This window comes from Pungitius pungitius, chromosome 5, assembly GCF_949316345.1.
Source record: "Pungitius pungitius chromosome 5, fPunPun2.1, whole genome shotgun sequence".
Classification (NCBI taxonomy): Eukaryota; Metazoa; Chordata; class Actinopteri; order Perciformes; family Gasterosteidae; genus Pungitius; species Pungitius pungitius.
The window spans coordinates 1485789-1510998 of NC_084904.1; the positions used below are offsets into that span (position 1 = coordinate 1485789).

At 42.3% G+C, this 25210-nt stretch overlaps 1 protein-coding gene across 1 annotated transcript in view; it reads left to right on the forward strand.

The window, feature by feature from the left end:
* Positions 1–5213, forward strand: part of ccser1 (coiled-coil serine-rich protein 1) — an 87382-nt gene extending 82169 nt beyond the window's left edge. Inside the window, exon 11 of the mRNA XM_037481968.2 lies at positions 3189–5213. Coding sequence (XP_037337865.2) covers positions 3189–4040 — 852 coding nt within the window. The 3' untranslated portion in view covers positions 4041–5213. The remainder of the gene's footprint in view (positions 1–3188) is intronic.
* Positions 5214–25210: the final 19997 nt, after the last annotated feature.

A 25210-nucleotide genomic window follows, 5' to 3' on the forward strand; every position in this document is an offset into this window, starting at 1 on the left:
AAGGACACCTGAGTTTATAAATCAGAGCCTCCTCTCTTTCTCACTTTGTCTTTCTGTCGTTTCTAATGTTTTGCAAATGTTTCATTACCTCACCTTCTCATTGTTTTTTTTTTTTTTTCCCAGTTTTTTCATCTTTCACTAAATTTGTTTGTTTATGTTCTCCATTTTCTCAAGATTGCATCTTTGGGGGGTTAATAAAGTCATTATCTAGAATAAAAGTCATAATTCGGTGATGATGAAGTCATTTCTACCTTTCCCATAGCCTACTGTATGCTGGATTATTCCTCTGCTGATCAGGTCGTTTCCCACCCAGAACATCTGCCAGACACCCAACCCTGTTTGGGACTCTGGGGCCTCATTACAGAAATATGTTTGTCCGTTCTTCACATAAGTTTCAAAGTAAGGAACAACATCTTCCTATTGCAGAGGTACTTCCTGACGTCATGGTTGTATCCAATCACGTCCAAGACCTCCGATCATATCCTCACTTACCAAATCCCAACAATAACTCTTCAGCCTGCCGGTTTCCATAAATAAAAGGCATCAGTAGGCTACTCGAAATGGACGAGTCGTTATAAAAACAGCTCTAACTTGTCGTCCTGGACAAAGGAAGATAAGATTTCAATTCAAGCCAAAGTCGGAGGCACCGATCGCGTCACCTTTTTCATTGATCTTCACATGTATCATCTTGGCTGTCCCTTCCTGTGCAATGCAGAAGTGCCAGAAATGGCAATTTATCAAATGGGAACTGCAGGGTGGCTCCAAAAGCTGGTCAATCACCATAAACCCCCAGAAAATAGGTTATATTTTGCCTTACCGTATAATAATATTAAAGCTATGCTTATATGTTAGGGATCATTTACGGCGCGGTCCCTTTGTCTGACAGGTGGCCGTCTGCTCTGCTACGTCACCAGGGCCCGCTTCAGCTCCACCAACCACTTCCTTGTCCATTTTTGGATTCTGCCCTTGTCAGGCGAGACATCTGTTGCAGTTATTTTGAATATGGACTGGGGTTATGCTAATTTATGAGTCCTGATTTTGACATGACTTAAATTAGGTTCCATAATAGCTAAACTCGTATTCTAGGATGAGGTAGGATTTTCTCCCCTTATTGCAGCTATAATGACATCGTAAAACAGAAAGCATTTGTGATGGGCCTCCCTCGTTGTTCCGTCTGTGAGCCGAGTCGCGTTCGAGCAGTTGTTCAAAAATAAAAGTGCTTTGCTACTTTTGAAGTTTTTATTGGATAGAGATCTGGGGGGCTGGGTTCCCTCCTCCCTTGTGTCTAGCGTGTCCCCTCTATCCCCCTCGCCCCCGCTTTTCCTTGATTCATTTGATGAATTCTTTACATTTTTTTCTTTCCTCCCTCCAAAGTTAGATGAGCAATGCCCCTTTGATACACAGCATATGTTTCTTCAACCGACTCTTTGTACTGCGCCTGGTAATTATTTCTTTCAAAGTTCTCTGCCAATTTGTATCGCGCAGTTCTCGCTTTACCTTCTGTTGTTTTCTCAAAGGTCTGAGGGTGGAAAAACACTACGAAAAGATTTAGCCCTAATTAAGCCGTCCCACATAAACCTACACCACCGTAGCGGATAGTCGGCACCGTGGCAACATGTTTCTGCTCGGTGCCCCTCTATGTAGGGAAATTTGGCTGGAATGGAAATTCTCACTCGTCTTAATTAGATCAAGCAATCCGCAAGAAGTCTTGTAGTGTTTATGCACCCATTAGTGCCTATTAGACAGCAGAGACACACTCCCCGAGCTCTTTAAGTAAGCTGCATAGACGACACACTGTTTGATGTTTGGGCGGTGCGCCGTGGTGGTTCTTTTCCTTCTTCTTTTTTGGGGACATGAAAGGACGTAGAGACATGAGTTATTAAAGTGCAGATTGTATTATATAGATTTGGTTTTGGAAGGCCAGGCCAATAATGACATGAACATCAGGAACCTTTTTAGTTTACTGTAGGTGGGGGGGGATACAAGCAGCATGAAGCATGGATGGAGCTTAATAAACACATGCAGTCATTTGTAACAATTGGTTCACTCTATCATGTACGCCATTAGAGATACAATATATATATTTTCTATCCATTTCCTAGTAAGGATTGTCGACGTTAAGTAGCTTGTCTTCGTGTTCCGGATGTTCTTTACTATTTACCCTGACCTGTACTCCTTACCCCCTCAGACTAAAGATCTTAGAAAGTCTGATGGTGTTCAGGGGCTGGAAACTTTCACAAGCCATTGCACCAACAGCGTTTCAAACCACATTATATAATTAGTGCTACACTCTGCATGGAATATTCTACATGATTAAATATAATCGTTCTGTCAAATTACTCATGAACGGTCTTGATTTTTCATTTGTTGACCCAACAAAAAGCGGATCCCCCTTTTCACTAAAATCCAGCTGTAATGAGCTGAATCATCAGTATGAGACAGTTCATGGTCCTCAGCGTACACATCAAAACACAAAGGCTCTTCTAAGGTGCAACACAGACTAGCAGTGTTCCAGTTTCTTTGTGACCCCCCCCCCCCACTTTCTTCCTCCTTTCACTGCTTTAACGTGATTTCAGGTTCAAAGTCTCTTGAATGGAAAACGTTTCGTTGCATTAGCATTGCTACTGTTGTACGGTACTTTTTCAGTTGGCTGTGTCCTGCACCTACGGAATCTGCACCTCTCACACCAAATATCTTGGAACTGCAATTACATTTGGAAACAAGTTTCATATACATTTTCATTCATACACATGAAAACGCTTGGGCGTCTAAACATACATGAACATTGACACCCCTGTTGTGCACTGCGAGTTCAGACATAGAATTACACAGACACACGCTCTTACTTGATTACAGCCATCGTCAACTCACTTGTCCAATGAGGTTCAATGTCAGATGCTACTTGATTGAACAAGTAGCATAGTAATAGTTGCCCATTTGGTGTGTGTGTGTGTGTTCTTTAATGAGCAGGGTTCCGGTTAATTTAGAAACAATAAGAACAAGTTGCAGGAGCCCACAGAGATGAATCCCCAAAGGTCAACCAAATAGACCATCTATAGTGAAGACTCAGCGATGCTCCCTCTCTCATGCCGCCCGCCCCCCCCCCCCCCCCCCCCCCGAGTCTCTCTGACAAATGGCCTCTTTAACATGTGTTTTATCGCTGCCTCTGTCTCTCTCTGCTCTCTCAGACCAGTCATCCAGGCCGGTGGTCAGGACTAGGCAGCAGCAGCAGCATCAGCAGCAGCATCAGCCTAGCTTCAAGGGACAGAAGGGCAGCGCGGGGAGTGGGGGCAGCACTCGGAGGGGACCTCTGTAACCAGCACCTCCCCCACCACTATCCACCCCTGCACGGCCGCCCCCCTGCCTCCGAACGACACCCCGCCCGGGAGGAGCGCCACTGCCAGGGCGTCTCGGCGCATTCCGCAGCCCGCAACGCTGCTCCCAATCTGGCTCCGGTCTCCTCCAACTCGCCCTGCGACGCTCCCGCGGCGCCGGCCCGAGCCCCACCCGCTCCTCCGGCCCGAGCCCCACCCGCTCCACCGGCCCAGCTTCAAGTCTCACACCCGGGCCACAGTCCGAACCGATGCCCAGGCTCCGGTTCACACAACGCAGTTCCATCTCAGTCCTCCAGGCAAGCGGAGGGGGTGTCCTCCTCGTCTGAGTCATTGACTCCAGGAGGAGGAGGTGGAGGAGGTGGTGTGAGTCTGCCAGGTGGGGCGAGGAGAGGAGGCGGAGAGCACCACCCCCCGAGCCATATCCCTCGCGCGGTGGGGACCAGCGCCTCGTCGAGCCTCCACAGTGTTGCAAGCAGAGGGAGCCCCTCCCCGAGCGTCTCGTCTCCCATCCGGGCCTCCCCACCGCCTCTCACGCCTTCCCCGGCGTCCTCTTCCTCCTCCTCCTCTTCCTCCGCGTTTACGGGCCGTTTAGGCCAGCCCCCTCGAGGCCCTCTGTCTCTGCACAGCTATAGTCGTAAAAACGTCTTCCTCCAACATTCCCTACAGACTGCCGAGCTGCAGGCGCTGACGCAGAGAGACGGTTGAGAGGACACAGGACGTACGGGACACAATGTGGGACTTTAAAGGACGGCGGCTGGGCCTTCGGTGCCGTTTGTGTTCCGCTCTCCCGACTCCCCCTGAATCACCGACCACACGCGCTAACAATCATGCTCGTCTATCTGTACAATCCACACAAACCCTGACATGCTGACATTTTGGTCTTAGTTTTCCTCAATTCAACACATTCCCATGTCAGGGTTACGCACACACACACACACACATCCATCTTGGAGCATGAAAAAGGCACTCACTCGTCTATCAGAACTCCCACGTTGTGTCATGCTGACAGTTTAGATGTGCTTACTCCCACAGACCCACAAAGTGCACAGAGCAGAGACTCACACCAATGCACACAGACACACACACACACATCAAGGTGCAAAGAAACGATCTGTGATATATTCGCCTCGCGGTCTGCACAGGTAACAGAACAGCAATGTGGACGTGAGGTTTTTATTTGTGTTTTTATCCATTTATTTGATGATCCTTAAAAGTTGAAACATGTGCTGCTTAGTGAACAAAGGAATGGCCGTCATGTGACGCACGTGACTCACGTGACTCTTCTCATGTGACTCACGTTGCCAAATCCTCAATCGGATCAACGCATCATTCCTTGATGTCCACGGACAGCAGATTAAAAGACAAATGTTGAGATGAACATACACATTCATGAGCCTTTAATCGCACGCTTATGAAAAAGTAGAAGAAGGAGAATACAGGTGAGCATTTTGTAGTGCAACAAAATTGGAATCTGGGTGAATTTTCAAGTAGTTTAATAACTTTTCAGCATCATTCCAAAACCTCCAAGACAAGAAGCCTGTTGAGTGCTCACATGAATAAGAAATCACAAGAACCTTTGGCTCAATACTGGACCACTGGTTGCATTGAATGCTCGCATCAATGTGGATCTGAAATGATTTCTAAAGCACAGTTTCAAGAGATGACAAAAAATAACATCTGTTAAAATAGTTCAATAAATGATTAAAAACTGCACATAGTTGATCACTATAACGTTAGTGATCCCGTAGCTGACACACGACAACAAGAGAACAACAGAACATGTTTCAGAATTGGCACAACCTGTGTTATGTATTTTTTTTTTTTCAAAATGAGGAGTCATTTTGGGCAATAATCAGGGAGACCTGCTGCTTTGTAAAATGACAAAATCAATAACCATTTTTAGGATTTAAAAGGAAAAATGTCTGAAATAACGGAGCGCAGTGAACTCACTTGATTGGAGTCTGATTCTGTCTCGGGTCACAAAACACGAGTCTGCACAGAAAGACAGTTTCTCTTAACTCTCCCATTTGGAAACATGAGCAGCACTGAGTTTTTTGACGTAATCCAGTCAATAATTGCCTTCTTTTATCTTCCTGATCTCAGATCTGTTATTTTTTTTTAAAAGAGGGATCCAACATGAGGGCATTTGTCATTGTAATGTGTTTTTTTTTTTTAGTCAGTAGAACGTTCCTTTTTAATAGAAATGTACAAATATCATCACTGCCATGAACTGCTGGATCGTTCCACATCATTCACAACACGGTGAAGTTTGAAGGCATCTTTTCGAGATCTGTGAACTGCAGGACTGCAGCACTGCCTCCAATCTGCCCCGGTGAATATATCCGCTCTGCTCAACGGGATTTCAGGGAAATAAATGTTATTATGTCAACTGGGCGGTGGCATCCTGTGCAGCGCCGCAGCATCTACCGGGAATGTTAACTTTTGGAGAAGTCGTTGACCTTGTGTGTCTCTGTGCGGCCTCTTTGTGTTGGGAGGTTGTACAAATGTGTGTTCTTTCTAATGTTCACCTCATGAGGCGAGGACCTTGCAGAGCTGAAGAAAAACTTTCCCTGTGCTGCGTTACATTATTGCCTCTCTTTTTATCCCCGTTATTTTGCACTTTCTGTCTTTTTTTTGTTTTTGTTTACCCTTGTTTTTGTTTGTTTTTTTCCATCCTGCCACTCCTTATCCCCCCCCCCCCCTCTCCCCCTCTATGCCTCTCTACTGCATGCAAACGAAGTAGCTCCTTTTGTTCCTGTGCACCTCTCCATTCGGTGAGCTTCTCTCCCCCCACCACCGTGTCCCAGGGCTCTCCTTCCCTCCATGCCCCCCCCCTTACACCCTGCCTGGCGTACTTACCCACAGCTTGTATTGTCATACAGTGGATCTATAACACAATCTCTCGCAGTGGCTCTCGGCCCTGGGAATTGGGGGCCTGATTCTCATTCCAGCTGGCTGATTAGGGGATGGTTTTCCACCTGCTGATCGCGATGCGCTTACCTGGTGGTGTAGACAGCCAGCACTAATCTGGCTCCGGGGGGGGGCCCCCCCCAAGAACCGCAGCTGCATTGTGAACCGAGCGATCCCACGCTTGGTTTGTTTACACGCGCAGGGCGACGGATGCCGTGTCGCTGGCTGACCTCTTAAGGAGCGCTCCCCCGCATCCCTCGTCATCCCAACGCGTCACAACGGCACAAAGGGAGATGTCATGAGGGGGGGGGGGGGGGGGGGGGGGATCTGGCTGTTGCCCTCTCGGAGGGCTGTAAAATGTCCCCGCTGTGTTTCCGACAGCCGTGCTTGTTGTTTGGGTCGCTGATTATGAGACATATCATGAAAGGAAGGAAAGCCACGTGACTTGAGATATGGGTTCGAATGTGGAACTGAGGTCTGGGAAAAATGTTCACCCGTTTATTTGGAAGAGTGATCTGATGTTGAATTTCACTGCTGGAAACGAGGGTCTGCAATCACAAAGTGGGCATTTATCACAGACCTCGATTCTTCATTTTAGTTAGCGACATGTGGTGCATCTCAGAGACTTTCATTTCTTGCAGATTTATTTATTGTTTTCTGCCTTATTTATTGCCATAGAATGTTTCCTAAATGCATCTTGGCACTATCAAATTATTACAGTGGTCATCTCTTGACCACTATAAAAATCAAGATGTTTTTATTATAACTAATGAATCAGAGATTACACTGTCATGCTTTTAATATGCTTACTGTAATTATGTCTTTTTTTTCTTTACAAATTAATGTGATGATGAAATTAAGCTGTATACTTGTACATAGATTAAGTAACCGTTGATGTTCACTCTTCGTTAACACAAACATTTCGTGCTCGTGTAAATTGCATTTAAGAAAAAGGTCAGCACATAACCTATTAAAACGCAACAACAAAGTTTATTTCATTGACGGATGGCAAATGCAGTCAGAGGTCTGAGCTATTACCAAAGTTGTTCGGGCTATTGTGACACATCAGATAATAAATCTGACAGGCGTAATGCATTCAATGTTAAAGTTAGACACTGTGCTAGTTTTGACTCGCTCCTAAGTGAAATCCAGCCTTTGCTCTAAGACAGAAATAGTCTTAGTCTTTGAGATTACTTTGTAAGACTTTTGCAAACTTTTGCCTAACTGTCTCAACAAAGTGGATGACGATCCGTTGAAGCTGCTTTTTTAGTTTAGGAGGAGGTTTGTGTCTAAAGAAATGTTCTAAACTCGTACTATGAACCAGCTGACCACAAATTCATGACAGATAATCCACAGTAAAATACAAAAATCCTTAGAGTGCATTTTTCCTTTCCACGGTCTGTCCAAACAGTTTTGCAATGTATCTGACGGGTTTATCTGGAGTCACAGGAACCTTCTGTGTTTACCAACGTATTCCTCTTCAGTTTCACAAACACTATCTTTTTTACACACTCAGTTGTTCACCTAAGAAATTTCAGACGATTATTTTCCACTGTCTCCTTATTGTTAATATTTAATACAAATAAAATGTCTAAAAACATTAGCTCCAGTGTATTATTTGATTATTGATTTTCCATTGTACATGTCTGACTTTTCATTATAAAGTAGTGTGTGTCTGTAATTTGACCAGGACAGATTTAAGCAATGACAGAGAAAAAGCTTGGTTCATTTCACTGTACAAATCTCTTTAAAAAAAAAAAGCACTAATAAAATCATAGACTGAAAGTAGAACTATGTAATAATGTAACACTTCGAGGGTGTTAGGCAACCCTCGAACAGTTAATGTTACATTATTGAACATAAAGAACTGCCTTAAGTACCTTATAGCTTTTGCAATACCAGCGAAATTATAAATGGTAAGAAAATGGCTTTCAGCACAAAATTGTTGTAGCCAACAAACGTTTCTCATCACATTTCATTGGTTTAGAGGAAAAATAGTCCCCCTTACGTGCGGGGTCGACCGCATTGGGTCCTTCACCATCTCATTCATTCACATCGCTCATGACGTCCACCTTAATTGTTCGGTTGATAAAGCTCGCACTGCCTCAAAACGACCATTTGCGGGGTTTTTCCGGTGATCGCCACCGAGCTAAAAGCTAAAATGTCAACTAATGGTCGCGCAAAATCTGACGTGTTACTTTGAGTGCGCAGTGATATGGAACGCTCGGGTCAACGTGAACAGCCACTGAACGTTGTCGCTCAATAATGCACCCCTCGTGACTCACCCTCAACCAATCAGAACGCTGGATTTCCTCTACCCGCGTTATAATGAGGTGTACGTTGATGTAGGACTTTACAGCTACTAAATACACTTTTAAACATCCGTTAAAATGTAAATACTAATAGTATTTGAAGTAGTAGCATTACGCATCCCATTTTTAAGACGTTAACTAGTTAACTAGTCACTTACTTTTGAAAACTAACCTTCACAACACTGTTAATGTAATTTAATGGCAGAGCGCATGTGATTAGGACCAGCTGTGACAGCGACCTGACGCACCTGTGGCCACACGGTAATTAATCCACAGACATTGAGCGTCATGATTCAAATAAAACAAAGGACCACTTTTTGGCTATTTTTTAATCTAACGGTAGTGCAATATTACTGTAACAGTTTGTTAAATAGAAAGTACGGACGCAAAAGAGTTGGACGCTTGACCCAAATGAGTCAAAGGAGTTGAAGGACCCTCAAAGACCAACTCTGCCACCTTGAAGGACCTGCACGTGTCGGTAAGTGAGCATCAATGTTCTTTACAGTATGGTAATCGCACACTGTAGAGTTCTAACAATCTGATTGAAAAGTGCAGATTGGTGCTACTATTTGCTCTTTATTGTTCTGTTTTAATTCAGTAGAAACTCTACTTAAGATAACCACACAAAACAATTCAAATGTTATTGTATGTTTAAGACTATTTTTAATTGAAATATATTGATGTATGTTAAACTTTATTTTAGACAACCTCTGTTTTTCCTCCACTGCTGTGGTTTAAAGAATATCAAGTAATTTACCTGCAGCCTCAAGGCGGCTAATAGCCTTATTTAGCATGAACTCAGACCTTGTCAGATTACGTTTTAATCCATTTTTTTAATTGCGTGGCAAAATCTATCAACATGGGGGCGTGAGCTGGCCTGAAATGTCTAAAAAGTAACTTTTTGGATCCCTATTCTAACGCTAAGGGTTCAGAGCTTACGCCCCGCTGTGTGTAGAGTTAACCAGTCAAGTCTTGCATCTCACTTGTTAGAACTCGACGACTAGACAAATCAATAACAGTTTTCTGAAGCACTGACAGACTACTCCATCACTCTGTCGCTTGGAGCAGGTGGCTTAGCTTTGCTGTGAATGCCATGAGTCCCTTATGTCTGCAAGGCTCAAGTGAAGAACCTTGTGTGTGCGTGTGTGTTTTCTCAATTATTTGCCATTTGCATCTACTTCACTATTCAGGCCCAACTTTGGCCTTTGACCATTTGTATCATAACTACCTACCTCATATCTCTCTTTATTTATGTGTGTGTGTGTGTGTGTGTGTCTCTGTGTGTTTGTTTCACAGTGATCGCTCTCTGTCACTGCCACTTGTCAAAATCCCTGTGGATGTGTTTGATCCATTTAGCTTTGCCCCCCCCGTCTGTCTCCTGCCTGCTCGGCTGCAAATCAATCGTATTGTCCCCTGTAACAGTCCAAAGCAGCAAACCTTACTGCTGTGTTGCACGTGCCAAAAGGCTTTTACATTGCTCACTTGCAGCAGAGCCTCGGCACAGCGGGCTGCCAGTCACTGCAGTCACAACCTTGTCCCTCACGTGGAGTTACTGAGATGCATGCGCAGTCTCCAGCCAGGACCAACAGATCACTGTGGCCCAGCAGTACTGTATACCATGGTGCAACCTCCAAGCCCTCTGTCATGAACTAGCCAGACGGTTTATGGGAATATTACAGTGTTACCTCAGGATGTCCATCGCTGCCTTTTTTTTGCCCATCAGGAATTTAGAGGTTTGATTTATAAAAGCTGTTTCCTTTCTGTCGGTCTCTGACGAGAAGAGCGACGCCCATGTGCAGCCTCTTGCTTTCTTTCCTCCGTGCCAAGATGTGAGTAAGACGCAAGTGATCATTTACTCTGAACATGCCTATTGTAGAGTGAGTAATGATCGCAGTCCTCGTGAGTAATGGGTCATTTTGGCTGTTTTACACATGTGACCCTAAGCGGACCATCAATCTTGCAAGACAGAGAGAAGTGTGCTTCACTGAGCAGATCTCACTGATGTTCATAGCACACAATTAAGAAGAAGGAAAGCTTTCCAGATGCAACAACGTTATTGGAACTGTTTGTCTTTTTTATTTCCCTCATCAATAAATCCCTGTGCTTGGATTTTGGATTACTCCAATGACACATTAATGCCGACCTATTTTACTAGCTATGAACGAGCTGACTTCCATAGCTCTTCTTGCTGTGCTCTGTTTTCAATCACTCCAGTATTTAGTATATGTTCTCCATTCCAATTTTAAATTTTTCCCAGAAAAACGTCCCTCCTGGTTTGGGTGTGGCTGCGGCTTCATTTTCACCGTGCCATTGGGGAGCTCCACTGCAACTGAGGTTCATGATGTCTCCTCACCTCCCTCATTTGCAGAAGAGCCTCTGGGAGGCCTTATTGGTTGAGTGACGTCATCCCTACTTGACTTCCCACCATTGAACACCGCCTGCTTTTGTTCATTCACCCCCAACCCAGCCGGTGCTGCAGCTGCTGGACACCGAAAAAAACCTCTGTCTCGGGCGCAAACAAGTTGTACATCTTTGATTTTAGGAGGACATTAATGGCCACTTACCTTTGCTGCTCTAACTGCGTAAACGGGCAGACGTACGGACGCACGCAGAGACTCGCGGGAGGCTTCATTCACTCGCTGGAGGCTTCATTCCTTCCAGGAGCGAACTCACCAGCTGCGTAGCTTCCTCCCTCGTGCTCCACCGCCCTCACGCTCCGCTCGGGAGGGTTTGCACGGTGATTCACATTTGTTCGACCTCGCAGTCCACATACTTGTGAGTGTGTTGCCATATTTTATGTTCACTCTGATATATGGGTTTTGTATCGGAGTTGCTGTTTGACGGCCCACTGCTCTGCAGTCTTCCCAGGTATAGAGGACTACATAATCAGTTAAAAAAAAAAATACTTTTAAAAAAACTGCTTTTAGCTGGGTTTTTTTTTAACTAAGCACTTGGCATTGTTTTATGTGAAAGTACTATGCGGTGCTCATGTTGCCCACTCAGTGTCTTTCTGCTCTTTGGTACTGGACTCACATGTGTACAACACAAGACAAATTTAGCAGGGCTTTTACAGGAAACAGATGGTGGAGTATTATGTTGACGAAACCGCGATGACTCTTGCAGGCAACCCACTCTGCACCTCTGCTCTTCTCCTCCTCCACCGAGATTCAAAATATTAAACATAATATGTCATTTTGGCTCGGCAGATCAGATTGGCACACTGAAAAGCCTCATTTCGGGCATTTCCTTTTCATTCCTTCCTCTCATCCTCTTCTCTTTCAGTCACCTTACCTTATATGTTGCTCCTGTTGTTGGCACAGTGTGGAATAAACAGACGTTTTCTTGTGCTGCAGTTATTTTATGAAATGATGAAGACACAATGTTGCTCGCTGCTACTGGCCAGTAGAGACTAAAAGTCCACCTTTCAGTACATCATCATCATCTTTTTTTGTTGTTGTCCCATATGTAAAATAACACAGTTCTTGATTATTTGAATATAGCAATGAAAGGCTACATCCTCAACAACTTCTTTTGGCAGAAGGATTCAAGGAATAATCTCAATCAATACCTGTAATCAACGTAAAATCAAAAGGAAACAGAATAAATGGGTTGATATATCATTGATCGGGGCCCCGAGCATCTGTATGCTTATAATCACCATATGGTCCTACCCACTCAACAAAACAATACATTAAATAGCACATTTATAAGTGAACCAATCAAATGGTAAAGAATTTGTTTTAGTTTCCTCAATAAATATTAAATGAGACTGGTTGTATTTCCCAAAGCAATACAGGGGAGTGTGTGTGTGTGTGTGTGTGTGTGTGTGTGTGTGTGTATATAAGTTGTGTGTGTGGCTCTTGAGCTGCAGCGGCTGTGTCAAGGGACCAAAGCAGCGACAGCAGGCTCATTTGCTGCATGATTATCAACGGGGTTGTTGCAACTGAGAGGAAGGGCCGCCTACGTACACACTTTCACTCACACCACACACACTGTTTCTTGTTTAAGCCAATTATGCAGGCCAGTAACCTGCCATATGGCTTCTGCTAGTTCAGAATCTGGATTTGTGTGTGTGTGTGTTTTGAATTGTGTCATTATAACACAGTCGGCTTGTGCTTGAAGCCACGGAGCAGAAGACAAAGAAAGAGAAATCTTAATTGGTGCTAAGAGTCCAGCCCATTGTTATTCAAGATGAATCCAATGTTATAGTAGTTTGTAGTTTTTAGTATTTTATTCCAATCACTCTTTTTAACTTTTGTAGATTCCCCTTAAATGTGTTTCTCCCAACAAAAAAGGATAAGGATTCTTACTCTGTGCAAATGGAACGGCTCATAAGCCACATCTAAGAACTCATTTATATTTTTGGCAATAGATTGTTTATTTCTTTCCCCATTTTAAGTTTTACAGTTTGGCTGCGAGGTATATCAACTTTTTTTTATATAAAAATATATTTTCAAATTAGATATAGGATGAGATTATACTTTTCAATATTGTTTTTTATTGCATTGCATAACCCATTTTTTCCTTTATTGCCATGGTGGAGTCTGCAGCTCTCCGTCTCCCTTTCTTTGGATGACGCACTGCAAAATACGTTGGTTCCCATTTCCTGTCCTTTGGCATGCTGTGGTGAAACGTGAATACGTGTAATACAGTGTGTGTAAAAAGAAAAACTAGGCTCTTTACTTAAAATGCCCTCAGAAGCAGCAAAAGACATTGCAGATACAGCAGACATTATTGATTTAGAGCTGTATGCTTCAGAGAAAGGTGAAATAAATGATCTTGGTTGAATGACTTTGATGGGCCTTGGCCTGTCTTACTGCAAATATAATCAATGTTTAAGATGTATCTGCATGACAAAACAAGTATAAAATCAAACTAATGGTGTGGGGTTGATTGTACATCATTATACAATCGATTGATCGCAATGATAGCGCCGTCAGTTTCTAGTTGCAAACTGCTACTTAATTGGTGACTAGTCAGTTGAAAATCATGATGCGCTCTCAAAAAGGCTGGTGGTGGCCCAGTTTTTCCTGCCATGGTAATTAAATCCAACATTGCTATCATGTTCTAATTCTGCTGATGATGAGACAGATTTTTTCCCCTTAATAATGCTTAATCGGAGGGTCTGTGATAGGCAAACATCTGGTGTATGAAATGTGTGTTTTTATCTCCTTTGCTGCACTAATTGTCACAACTTCAAAAAGCACACACACACTATTTCACTGTCCCAAACATCCTGCAAGCACATACCACACACTATCGTTTGTTATCAAAGATAGATTAATGGAATAACATTACAGCTTATTTCATAGATAGCTATAGAAAATAACTATTTTATAGATAAGTTGTTGATACATTTAATGTGATTCTCCAGAAGAATCACTATTGGCTGAACACATTCATGAGCTTCCCACACATCTCAACTTTAGAAGCCAAAATGTTACATAAGAGTAGAAACATTCAAGGGGAAAACCTACTGCTGTCTTACAATAACTTTTCTCTCAATATTTTGTCAATTGTTAAGCCAAAGCCGTTTTTTTCCTTTTTTGGTGATGGTCACAATAAGCTTAAATACTCTTAACAGAACATTGTCTTTATTCCAGCTGGTCATGGTTTCATCCCTTCAGTAGTTGTACTTGTAAACCATATGTGTCTATATTATTGTATTGTTTGACCATTCCCCCCCCCCCCCCCCCCCCCCAATTAATTTGCTTCAACAATCATCTGAATTAGATTGTGTCCAGAAATCTGAAATTGTGCAGCTTTTGGGTTAAAACAACAGAACAAATTGGTATTGTTCAGTGACTGAATGGCAAAGAGCTACTTCATGGGAATAAGTGACCAGTGATGGGTAATGAAACACAGTGGTAAACGGCCATCACGAATGTAGCCGTTTTCACCCAAATGCAAAGGAAAATTTCTAGTAGTTATACATCTGTGAGAGAGACACTGCTCGTGAAGAGAAGGAGGTCCTCTTTCTTGCTCTGTCATTGGTGGCATTATTTGCAAAAATGACAAAGATCCTCCAGCTACACGTGTTTACTGTAGTAGGTAAAGATAAATGCCTACTTCTTTATCAATACACCTGTTCAACAGCGGCAAACATGATCTTATCATTTAGAAAAGCGTTAATTCAAGCTGCTCTGACTGCAGTTTGTCATCCACTGACGCTGAGCTTCACCCAGCAGCTCGCTGCGAAGTCTAAGGGACGACCTGAAAACAACAATTGTCTGTATACAGTTTTGCTTTTTTTTGCCGCTCACCTTTTGCAAACTTCTTCTGCAGGCTGAGGCGACGCTAGTATACACAGTACTGCTCGGGCCATAGATTAATACATTACAACTGAAAGTTGGGTTCAGTCAATCATTCATTAAAAAAATGTGTTAAAGATTGATGACTGCAGGACCAAAGTCAATATTTTATTTACTGATATGACGCCAGTGGCCGCGCTCTCAAATCAGTGCATGTGGACCAGTGGTTGTGGTGCTGCAGCAACCTTCAGAACTAAAATACAGCAAACAACAGGTTATTAGTATGCACGCAGTCACGTCATTAATTTATACTCATTGGAGCACCATTTTTTTAAATGTAGACTCTTTTGTTGTATTTGTCGTGTGTGTAAAAGGAGACTATAGATTTGGGTTGATAAATTGTCAGTGAAGGCAATTATTAACAAAAGAGAGCACCGATATTTGTTATGTTGAATACATTAATGCAGGCTTATTTACAGTGTTGTCTGGGGCTTGTAATTACAATTGAAGTCTTTATTGATCAATTTATGATGAATTGCCAGAGGCAGGAGATCCATATGAATCATGGATGAGGACGAGATTAATCAAAAAAATCAAATTCATAGAAAAATTTCTCATTTTCTGACCGTCTGAATAGTTGAAGGTTGTTTTAAAAGCCGGCGGTTAAATGTTCCATTTATCATTTAGCGCGTTGAATAAAGCACGACTTTGTTCTCTCCCTCATTGGTCTGACTGACTTGGATGGATCAAAGAGACACAGAGGCGGGCAGTTGACTCAAAGAAAGGTGCTCATGTGCCTTCTGTTGATGGTGAAGACCGTTGTGACGTAGGAGGTTAGGAGGTGGCGGTGTGCAGGTTCCTGTCGCGTCTCAGCCATCCCTGAACTAAATGTGATGATGACGTGTGGAGAAATCGGCCGAATTACACCAAAATATTAAGACCGGACATTGAAATTTGGGGGATTGGGTGAGACGCATCTCTCTTCCGCGGAAAATGTGTATATACGTTTGCATTTCACATTGTGATACAACTTGTGACTTCACTTGGATTTTAATCAAACCATTTAAAGGGCTTTATTTTGATGGACCTCAGGCCAGAAGGGCTTATAACATGATATGATACCACTGTCTGATATCCAATCAGAAATGATGATGGTTAAGATGTAAGTATAAACAGCTGACCAAACAAATGAGTAAATGTATATCATCATCATCATCATCATCATCTTTAGGCAAGCACAAAAATACGATTAGAAAACAGTAAAAACTAGACATGCACTGAAGAGTTTTCAGCTGATAAACCATAAATGTGCTTAATCTCTTTCCAATTCTTTTTTAAAAATGTGTCTCATTTACACCTATGTGCAATTCAATGGATAACTAACATCGCCACACACTGTAATGCCATTTACAAACAGGCTGTTGGTGTGCAAGTTCATTAGAACCAATGTGTTGTGTAAAATAATCCTGTAAAATAGAGTTTGCGGCAATAAACGGATTTTATCTGCATGAATATTTGAGATGCAACTATGACCGGTTTATATTCCCATCATTAAGGCTCAATAACATAACAAAATGTTCCTGCATGTGTTTGATGACCCATTGGTTAATAAGCATTTGTTGTGCTCGGGACATTCTTTGGTTCCTGCTTGCTTCCATTAAGTTCCTGCTGTTTGGGCCTTTAAAGCCCACGGCTGTGTGTGTGTGTGTGTGTGTGTGTGTGTGTGTGTGTTTGGCTGTGTGTTTCATTGGGTTTTCGATGACGTATCCGTAACTCGTTTGTTTGTTAACTTGTTCTTCAAAAGGTGTTGTCTTTCTCTCCCCTCTAAGAGACTGTTTTTAGGTAATTCTGTTCTTCTTGCTCTGACTATGTAGACGATGATTGTGTTTTAGAGCCTGCCTTTTAGATTTTTAATGTATTTGTAGCCGTCGCGCTGGGCCCTATGGATCCACCTAAAGACACACAAACACTTCCCACAGGTGGTGTTTAACAAAAGTTTTTTTTTTTACTCTTTTACCTTAAACACCACACATGGACTGTCGCTCCCATGCGCTGCGCCGACTCCCTCCACTCGGCCCGGTTCTCTCTTAGCAGGGCTCCAGTCGGCTTCATCGTGACGGAACATTGAGCGGTGTGTTGAATGAGTCGGTAATGTGTTTAAACCACAGTGCATGATTAAACCCACATGGAATTATTGGACTGCTCTCTCTGGTAGTTACTCCATATTCAGCAATTTAGCAATTGTTGGAAACTTTGCTTGATCCAGTCAGTCTCCGTCTTTCACTTAAATTTGTCCCACTCTTCTGATATTGATGGCAGAAATATTCCAGTCGACTCTCCTAAGCACTTTCAAAATGTCATACTTTAATTTAGATAAGATGGCAGCATGGACTTATTGATAACTTAATGTTTCCAATGATTTTAGTATATGCCCATTTGTCATCCTGGCTGTCTTCACCGATGCCCCAGGGGCATGACGAATCACTCCAACACTGCATTCATCACTAAGGATTGTCATATACTTCATGAGCTCAAGAGTTAAGCTAATTTTATCCTTCAGTTTCTTCTCCCATGTCTTCATCTAGAGAATGCATAGGACCATTTCTTCAAACGGTACAATCCAAATATACAACATTTTGACCTAGAGAGGTTCCTTGTTACTTTTTGTCCAAAAATCCGTTACAGATGTCTCAACATCCAAAAATACATTTTCCTAGCATGTGCATGATTTTTGTAGCTGAACTTTTTGCCTCTGACCTTCATGTTGAAGTTGCTGATTTTTAAAAAGCAATTTATTTTTGCTATCAATACTCTAAATCGTTGAACCTAGTGCCCTGCCACCTTTTATGTGTGATCTTCACCCCGTCATCTCTTAAGATATTTACAGTAGATGCAGTTTTAATCTCTGTGTGTGTGTGATTGAGTCCTCTGGGACGTCTGCATAGCCCAGCGTGTCCATCGAAACGGGCCCAACAGACGAGGCAGTTGACTTGATTTGTATCCCTCTTTGCTCGTTCATCCGCTACTCCTTCCTCACTTTTTCTTCATCTGTCACGGTCAGCTGTCTAGACAGATAGTCATGGCCCCCACTCTATCAGCTGAGGACCATTGGCCCTGTGTACATGCTGTATACTTGGGTGTGTGGGTGTGTGCTGTATGTGCCATTGTCATTGTGATCAATTGAGGAAGCATACAAGGACACAAGAAAATATTTCCAGCCTCCTATAGTGTGTAATAAAGCAGACCCGAACAATGTATAGTTATCTTCTTTCTCCTCACTGGATCCATTCATTCAGGAAAACAATAAGCAGTATAGACGATGAGCATAACTGAGAGAGAGGATTGATGGCGGGTATTGATAGAATTTACACTCCCGGTTGAATTGACAATTATCCGCTAGATGAAATTGGAATTGGGTTGTAGAAGTTGTCGGGACCTTTTTGCAGCGAAGCCCGTATGCAAATATTGGGATAATTTACATGAGCGCTTGGTACCCTACTTGCTTCATATATTCAAGGATTTAGTAGCCTACTTTCCTTGCAGCTCTTCTCAAAACCAGTGGAGGAAAAGCAGAAATGTGTCAAGGGAGGGGGAATGGATAGGGGAAGACCGCAAGAAACAGATGCAGAACAAAGCCAGGAGCAAATCCAGCCCTTAATTCGGAAACCATAAGCACGTTATTGGTGCACGGTTTCTTACCTCCTACCAGGAACTGGTGTTTCTTTTGGCTTCCTTCCTGGCCGAATACCAAAGCGAAAAGAAGGAAGGAAGCAGAGTGATGATGAGATCAAGAATGTGAATGACAAGAACCGGCCAATGAAAACAGTCTCCAGTAAACTCCACAATTTGCTACAAATGAATGGCTCGAGACGAAGGATGATCGACCGACATGATGAATGAAAAATTAATTTGCTTATTATTAAATGGAAATGGGATACAAAAAAGTAACATAATTCTCTCTTTACCGTTTAATACTGTAAACTATCCATTCTTGGAAGAACATCACATTTGTACGCAAATAGACACGCTCTCACTTTGCAGGCACCCGGCCTCATTAATCACGCCACGCCAATGAGGAGCCAGGCCCAGATACAAGTTAAATAAGAAGTGGGTTCTTTCCCTTGACTTTTTTTGCACACAATTGCGTTTGTGACTGTGATGGAGTGTTTGCTGCACACACATTGGTGGAATGTGTGACCACTGCTAGAAACGGCCATTGATGTTTCAGCAAAGAAAGAATATCCTCACTGTGCATCCCCGTGAAATAATAAATGTAACTAAACATTAGCAGAGGGAAAAAGTGTGTGCGTTTTACTATGCAGCCAAGTAAAGGCAGTTAGTTAGTTAATAAAATGTATTGCTCTCGTCGACAAGTTTTAAAAGAGCTGTTTTCAACATTCTAAATATAATATCGCCTCAAACAAATGGTTCCTATTAGATCATGAAACTCATTGTTGGCATTAAATCAAAGATCAGCTCTGATACGTTTCGTTAGTGTGGAAACATCATCAAATTATTGTATTTATTCAAGATTACGTTACACTCAAAATTAGATGTGAACAAATCATGATTATTTACCTTTGCCGAGTTCTGAATTTCACCGAGTCAGAACGCATCGTAATGCAACCAAACGGAACCTTCTTTCTTTGACCATTATTGGTGCTGCCAACGTCACCAGCTCCCAGGAGTGGTTACATTGTAACATTTCTTATAGATCAGCGATTAGAAAAACGTAAATGCCAAACCTACTTTAAAGGAAGTATGTCTGGGAACAGCTCACCGGTGAAGGCATTAACATTTCCAATTTCCATTTATTTAGCTGGAACAATGGATGAATGTTTGGTTTATTCACAAAAATATTTTTGGATTTCAAAGAAGGTTCGTGGATAAGTAGCCAAGCAACCAATAAGACATCTCTAACCAATACTGACGTTTCCAGGAAACTCATTGTCTTTGTAAATGTGTTGTTCATTAATGACTCAGCCACAGCATTTGTAACGTGTGGTACGTACTGGATACAAACAGGGTCAGTGCAACGCTTTCACAGCCCCAGCATCTTCTTCCTGTGAACACATTGTTCAATTCCCCTTCAGCTCATTAGGCCAACGCTGAGCAGAACACCAAATATTTCACATTTGTTATCAACATTGAATGCATAAAAAAAAACTAAGTGCTTTACTGCCTCGGCACTGATGGAACACACATGCACATTCTTTAGTTTAGAGTAACTTAGATGAAAGTTTAGAGTTGCCCTGGCGACAAAGGGGGCCGATGCACATCAGGTTATTTAACTTCACAAAGATGTGTTAAGGTTTCCAACAATGCGTAACCGTAAATGTTTAGCAGAAGACTATACTACTACTAATATATATATATATATATACACTCACCGGCCACTTTATTAGGTACCCCATGCTAGTAACGGGTTGGACCCCCTTTTGCCTTCAGAACTGCCTCAATTCTTCGTGGCATAGATTCAACAAGGTGCTGGAAGCATTCCTCAGGGAGTTTGGTCCATATTGACATGATGGCATCACACAGTTGCCGCAGATTTGTCGGCTGCACATCCATGATGCGAATCTCCCGTTCCACCACATCCCAAAGATGCTCTATTGGATTGAGATCTGGTGATTGTGGAGGCCATTTGAGTACAGCGAACTCATTGTCATGTTCAAGAAACCAGTCTGAGATGATTCCAGCTTTATGACATGGCGCTTTATCCTGCTGAAAGTAGCCATCAGAAGTTGGGTACATTGTGGTCATAAAGGGATGGACATGGTCAGCAACAATACTCAGGTAGGCTGTGGCGTTGCAACGATGCTCAATTGGTACCAAGGGGCCCAAAGAGTGCCAAGAAAATATTCCCCACACCATGACACCACCACCACCACCAGCCTGAACCGTTGATACAAGGCAGGATGGATCCATGCTTTCATGTTGTAGACGCCAAATTCTGACCCTACCATCCGAATGTCGCAGCAGAAATCGAGACTCATCAGACCAGGCAACATTTTTCCAATCTTCTATTGTCCAATTTCGATGAGCTTGTGCAAATTGTAGCCTCAGTTTCCTGTTCTTAGCTGAAAGGAGTGGCACCCGGTGTGGTCTTCTGCTGCTGTAGCCCATCTGCCTCAAAGTTGGACGTACTGTGCGTTCAGAGATGCTCTTATGCCCACCGTGGTTGTAACGGGTGGTTATTTGAGTCACTGTTGCCCTTCTATCAGCTCGAACCAGTCTGGCCATTCTCCTCTGACCTCTGGCATCAACAAGGCATTTCCGCCCACAGAACTGCCGCTCACTGGATGTTTTTTCTTTTTCGGACCATTCACTGTAAACCCTAGAGATGGTTGTGCGTGAAAATCCCAGTAGATTAGCAGTTTCTGAAATACTCAGACCAGCCCTTCTGGCACCAACAATCATGCCACGTTCAAAGTCACTCAAATCACCTTTCTTCCCCATACTGATGCTCGGTTTGAACTGCAGGAGCTTGTCTTGACAATGTCTACATGCCTAAATGCACTGAGTTGCCGCCATGTGATTGGCTGCTTAGAAATTAAGTGTTAACGAGCAGTTGGACAGGTGTACCTAATAAAGTGGCCGGTGAGTGTATATATACAAAAGCTCTAATCATCACAGTGTGAAACAGTTTTACTACTGATTGTTGTCAGATTAGTTGAACATACCCCCTTTATTCATAGTACCTATTTATTTAGCCCGACTGTTAGAGGATTAAAAAAAATAGGTCATGCCAAATCAGGGTGCACATTGTTTGATGTTGTTTCTTCGATGCGAGTATGACTCCTTCTTTTGTGGCCAAGGTTTTTTAAACCCACACAAAACATTCCCGCCGTCAAATGACAGTTGGTTACTGTCACATATTGCAGTGATTCCTTTTTAGCGATTCTCTAGCGCGCTGCAGCACGAACAGAGGCAACAATGGATGATATACGAAGACCTTTTGCACTTAAAGGCTCTCTTTTAGCATATTTTTGCTGACCATAAATAACAACATGAAAACGTTTCGTTTGGGTCAATTTTAGGAAGCAAATGAACCCCTGTACATTCTCAAAATTAAAGACTATTTAGTTTCTGCTCTTTTCATACAAAGGACTTAAATTATCCTGGACATAGAAGCTTGTTGTGAACTATACATGTTTAAGCTGTTATCTAATAGCTTTAACTACAGCATTCGGTTTGTATCATTGGTTGTATTTAATTATACAACCTTGTCTTTACTGTTCATGTGTGATAATTATCAGTGTGCAAGTCTTCTAAAAGAAAATTCAAACATTGCCACCTATTTTTGGTCTTTACTCTCAAATATTTAGTATATAGACTATGAAAACACTGTCCTCAAGTTGTACCATTTGGCACATTTTTGTTGTCAGCCATATTCCTCTTAAGTGCGTATGATGAGGCCAAAGTTTTGTATGGTATCAATAGTAATTTAAAATTACATTTTTAGTATATAATGTATTTTGGCTCATTGCCTGTTCATATCCATCTATCTACTCTCTAAAATGATCTTTAGCACCGGGACCTGAAAGTCAAACAAATAGCAGGGACAGAGTCCTCTGCTGTGGACTGAAAGTACTGCAGGTTCCGGACGACCTTAACAAACTGGTTATTACAGAGGAAGACAAACACATCACTGATGCCAGAGAAGAGCTGGATACTCCACAGCTAATTATAGTGTGCTAGGTGAGGAAAGGTAACCGAGTTAAAAGCAAACTGTTTAATCAACTGTACGTGATATGAAGACAACATTCACATTTTTTGTTGGTTTATATCATCAAAAGAGAGACAGAAATAGGACCTACAATGGCACAAATTCCTGTTGCAGGTTGCGGTGCTGCGGCAAGTCGTGGCAACTGCCTCGTGTGTTTAAAGAGAGGTACCTCGAGCGGTGCCCCGAGTTCAGATACCGGTACCTCAGTCGAGGGATCTACATGGACCTCGGTGCCTCGAGTTGAGGGAGCGTTGCCACGAGCTAAGGGAGCGATGCCTCTGCTGGTAGAGGTACCTAGAGTTTAAGGGAGAGGTGCCACGGCTGCTAAGGTAGCCTTGGTTCAATGGAGAGGTGCCATTTACTTATTTATTTATCTTCACATTTATTTATTTATGCATTTATTTATTTATTCCTTTATTTATAAATTTTTGTCCTCCATACATGTACTCTGCAATGGTAATATTAAAAATACAGATTCATATCCCTGAGCTTCTTACCAGAAAGAACAAAAATATAAATTGTGGCTGGCTGAGGAGCTTTTTTTTCCCAGAGGGGGGAATACATATCAGCATTCTAGATATTTGCAATACAGTGACCCCTTTTTCTTCTTCAGCGCTTTCTAACAACCTTGTCTCATAAACATCCCGAGATCTACTAATGGCTCACTGGTCAGTCGATAAAAGGAGGGAGTGTAGAGGATTTACAGAGGGGGTTGATGGGTAAAGCCAGATAAGGATAGAGGAAGGAATGTTAAGATTTATGAAACCAGTGGAGAGAGAGTGAGTCGGGGAGCGATGAAGAAGGTGCAGATGTGTGCGGCTGAGCAACATAAAAGCTAAAGTGGGCAGCAGCTGCTCTAAAGCTGGGCCAGCTTGCTATTAACAGCATGCAACCGTGTCGAGACGGGACAGTAAACATGGGTGTGTTCTTAATTCAACATACATGTTCGTCCATCATTCCTTACGTATCACATGTTAGGCAAGTCATTCTAACTGGAGAATTTCCTTTCATTATTATTTAACTACCAGGAATATTCGGCCGTGTCTCTTTACTTCTTTCATTCTACTTTTATTTTGAAATAAACACATTAATTAATTTAACTAGGACTTACCACCTGTGATTTTCACTCCAATACATCTAGGGCTTAGTCAGAAGTCCTGGAAGTCTTGAATTTCAAGACGTTTTGAATCAATAACTGGTATCTAACACCCTGAAATGCAGTAAGCAATCAGAAGGCATTCCTTAGAGCAGCATTTAAAAAAATTATTTTAGTGGCCTTAAGGACAAATTGCATTTTGTATTATGAACATTTTTTTTAAGTTCTGTTGTAGTGACATCATGTTTGAAACAAACTATGTTTGACAAGCAGAATTTGTTTTGGACATTTAATTTTATTAAGTATTAAGTAGAATCAGCAGCGATATGACAGGAAATGAGGGGGACAGGGATGTCACAAAGGTTCACACTGACCCAAACCCTGCATGTTGGGGGTCATCATCTTAACCCTGAAGGAATGAGGGCGCTACATCTATATAAATAATGCATAGCAGCTATGACTGTGCAGCACATCCCTCATACAAGTTCAGCCTTTTCTTTGGTGTGTTGTACCACAGGATCCTCTTTGTGTTGTTGCGGTCTTGTGAGCAGGGTTGGAACAGGACACGTGGTTATTTTCAAAGATTTTTAAATGTATACCAACAAAATTCCATCCTTTTCTTGTCAAATGATTTTTTCTGAGCCATTGTTAGTGCTGGCTCTGGCGAAGGTGGTCCCTCAGGCAGAGCTTGTAAAATATTTCAGGATTTTGGACAATTGAGAGTGTTTGTTTCAAGCTGCGCGCAGTCTTCTTGAAATCCCTTCCAGTAAAGCATCAAGTCTTGTAATATCTCGTATTACGTTCATATAAGTCAGTTGTCACGGACAATAGAAAATTCCCTGAGGTTTAATACAATTTCTTTTTTTTTAGGACAACTAGTATTTGTATAGTGTGCTTCAACATTAGAAACACCACATTGTATAACAATGACGAAATAGAACATTTTGGAGTGGCTGCTCCAAAGAGGACCATTTTGCTTTAATGGTTTGTGGTTCTCATATTCATGTGGAGCAAGTCCTTTTTTTTGTTTTGTGGCTGAAGCACACTTCCAGATTTTAGAATTACACAACAGTTCCCTGCTGCGAAAGTGTTTTACAGACCTCCCGAAAGAGAGAGAGAGAGAGAGAGAGACCTAACACATTTTACTGTTGTTTACCACTGGTTCCAAAACTGGATAATAGTGTTTTGAACAGCACCATAGAGGACTGTTTCCAGCTGTGAATAAATTAAACAAAGAAAGAACTGGCATTTTAGCAGCAACTAGTGAGTGCACAGACGCAAAGGTGAAATAGCGGTCTATCCAAAATGAATCAATACTAATCAACATCCAGGCTACGGATGCGCTTACAGAACTTCTTCCCCCATACTTGTGGCATTTTTGCTTTCCGTAACGCTGAACATTTTTGTGACTGCATCTGGTGATAGATTCGCGAATCTGACAAAATTCACAAACAGACGTATAGAAACCTGGCACAGGAGGACTCCAAATGCTTTCTGTGGTAGTTGGCGCTGCAGTAGAAGTCTCCTCCACCAGATTTTCGGTGTGATGACAAACGCACACACACACACACACACAC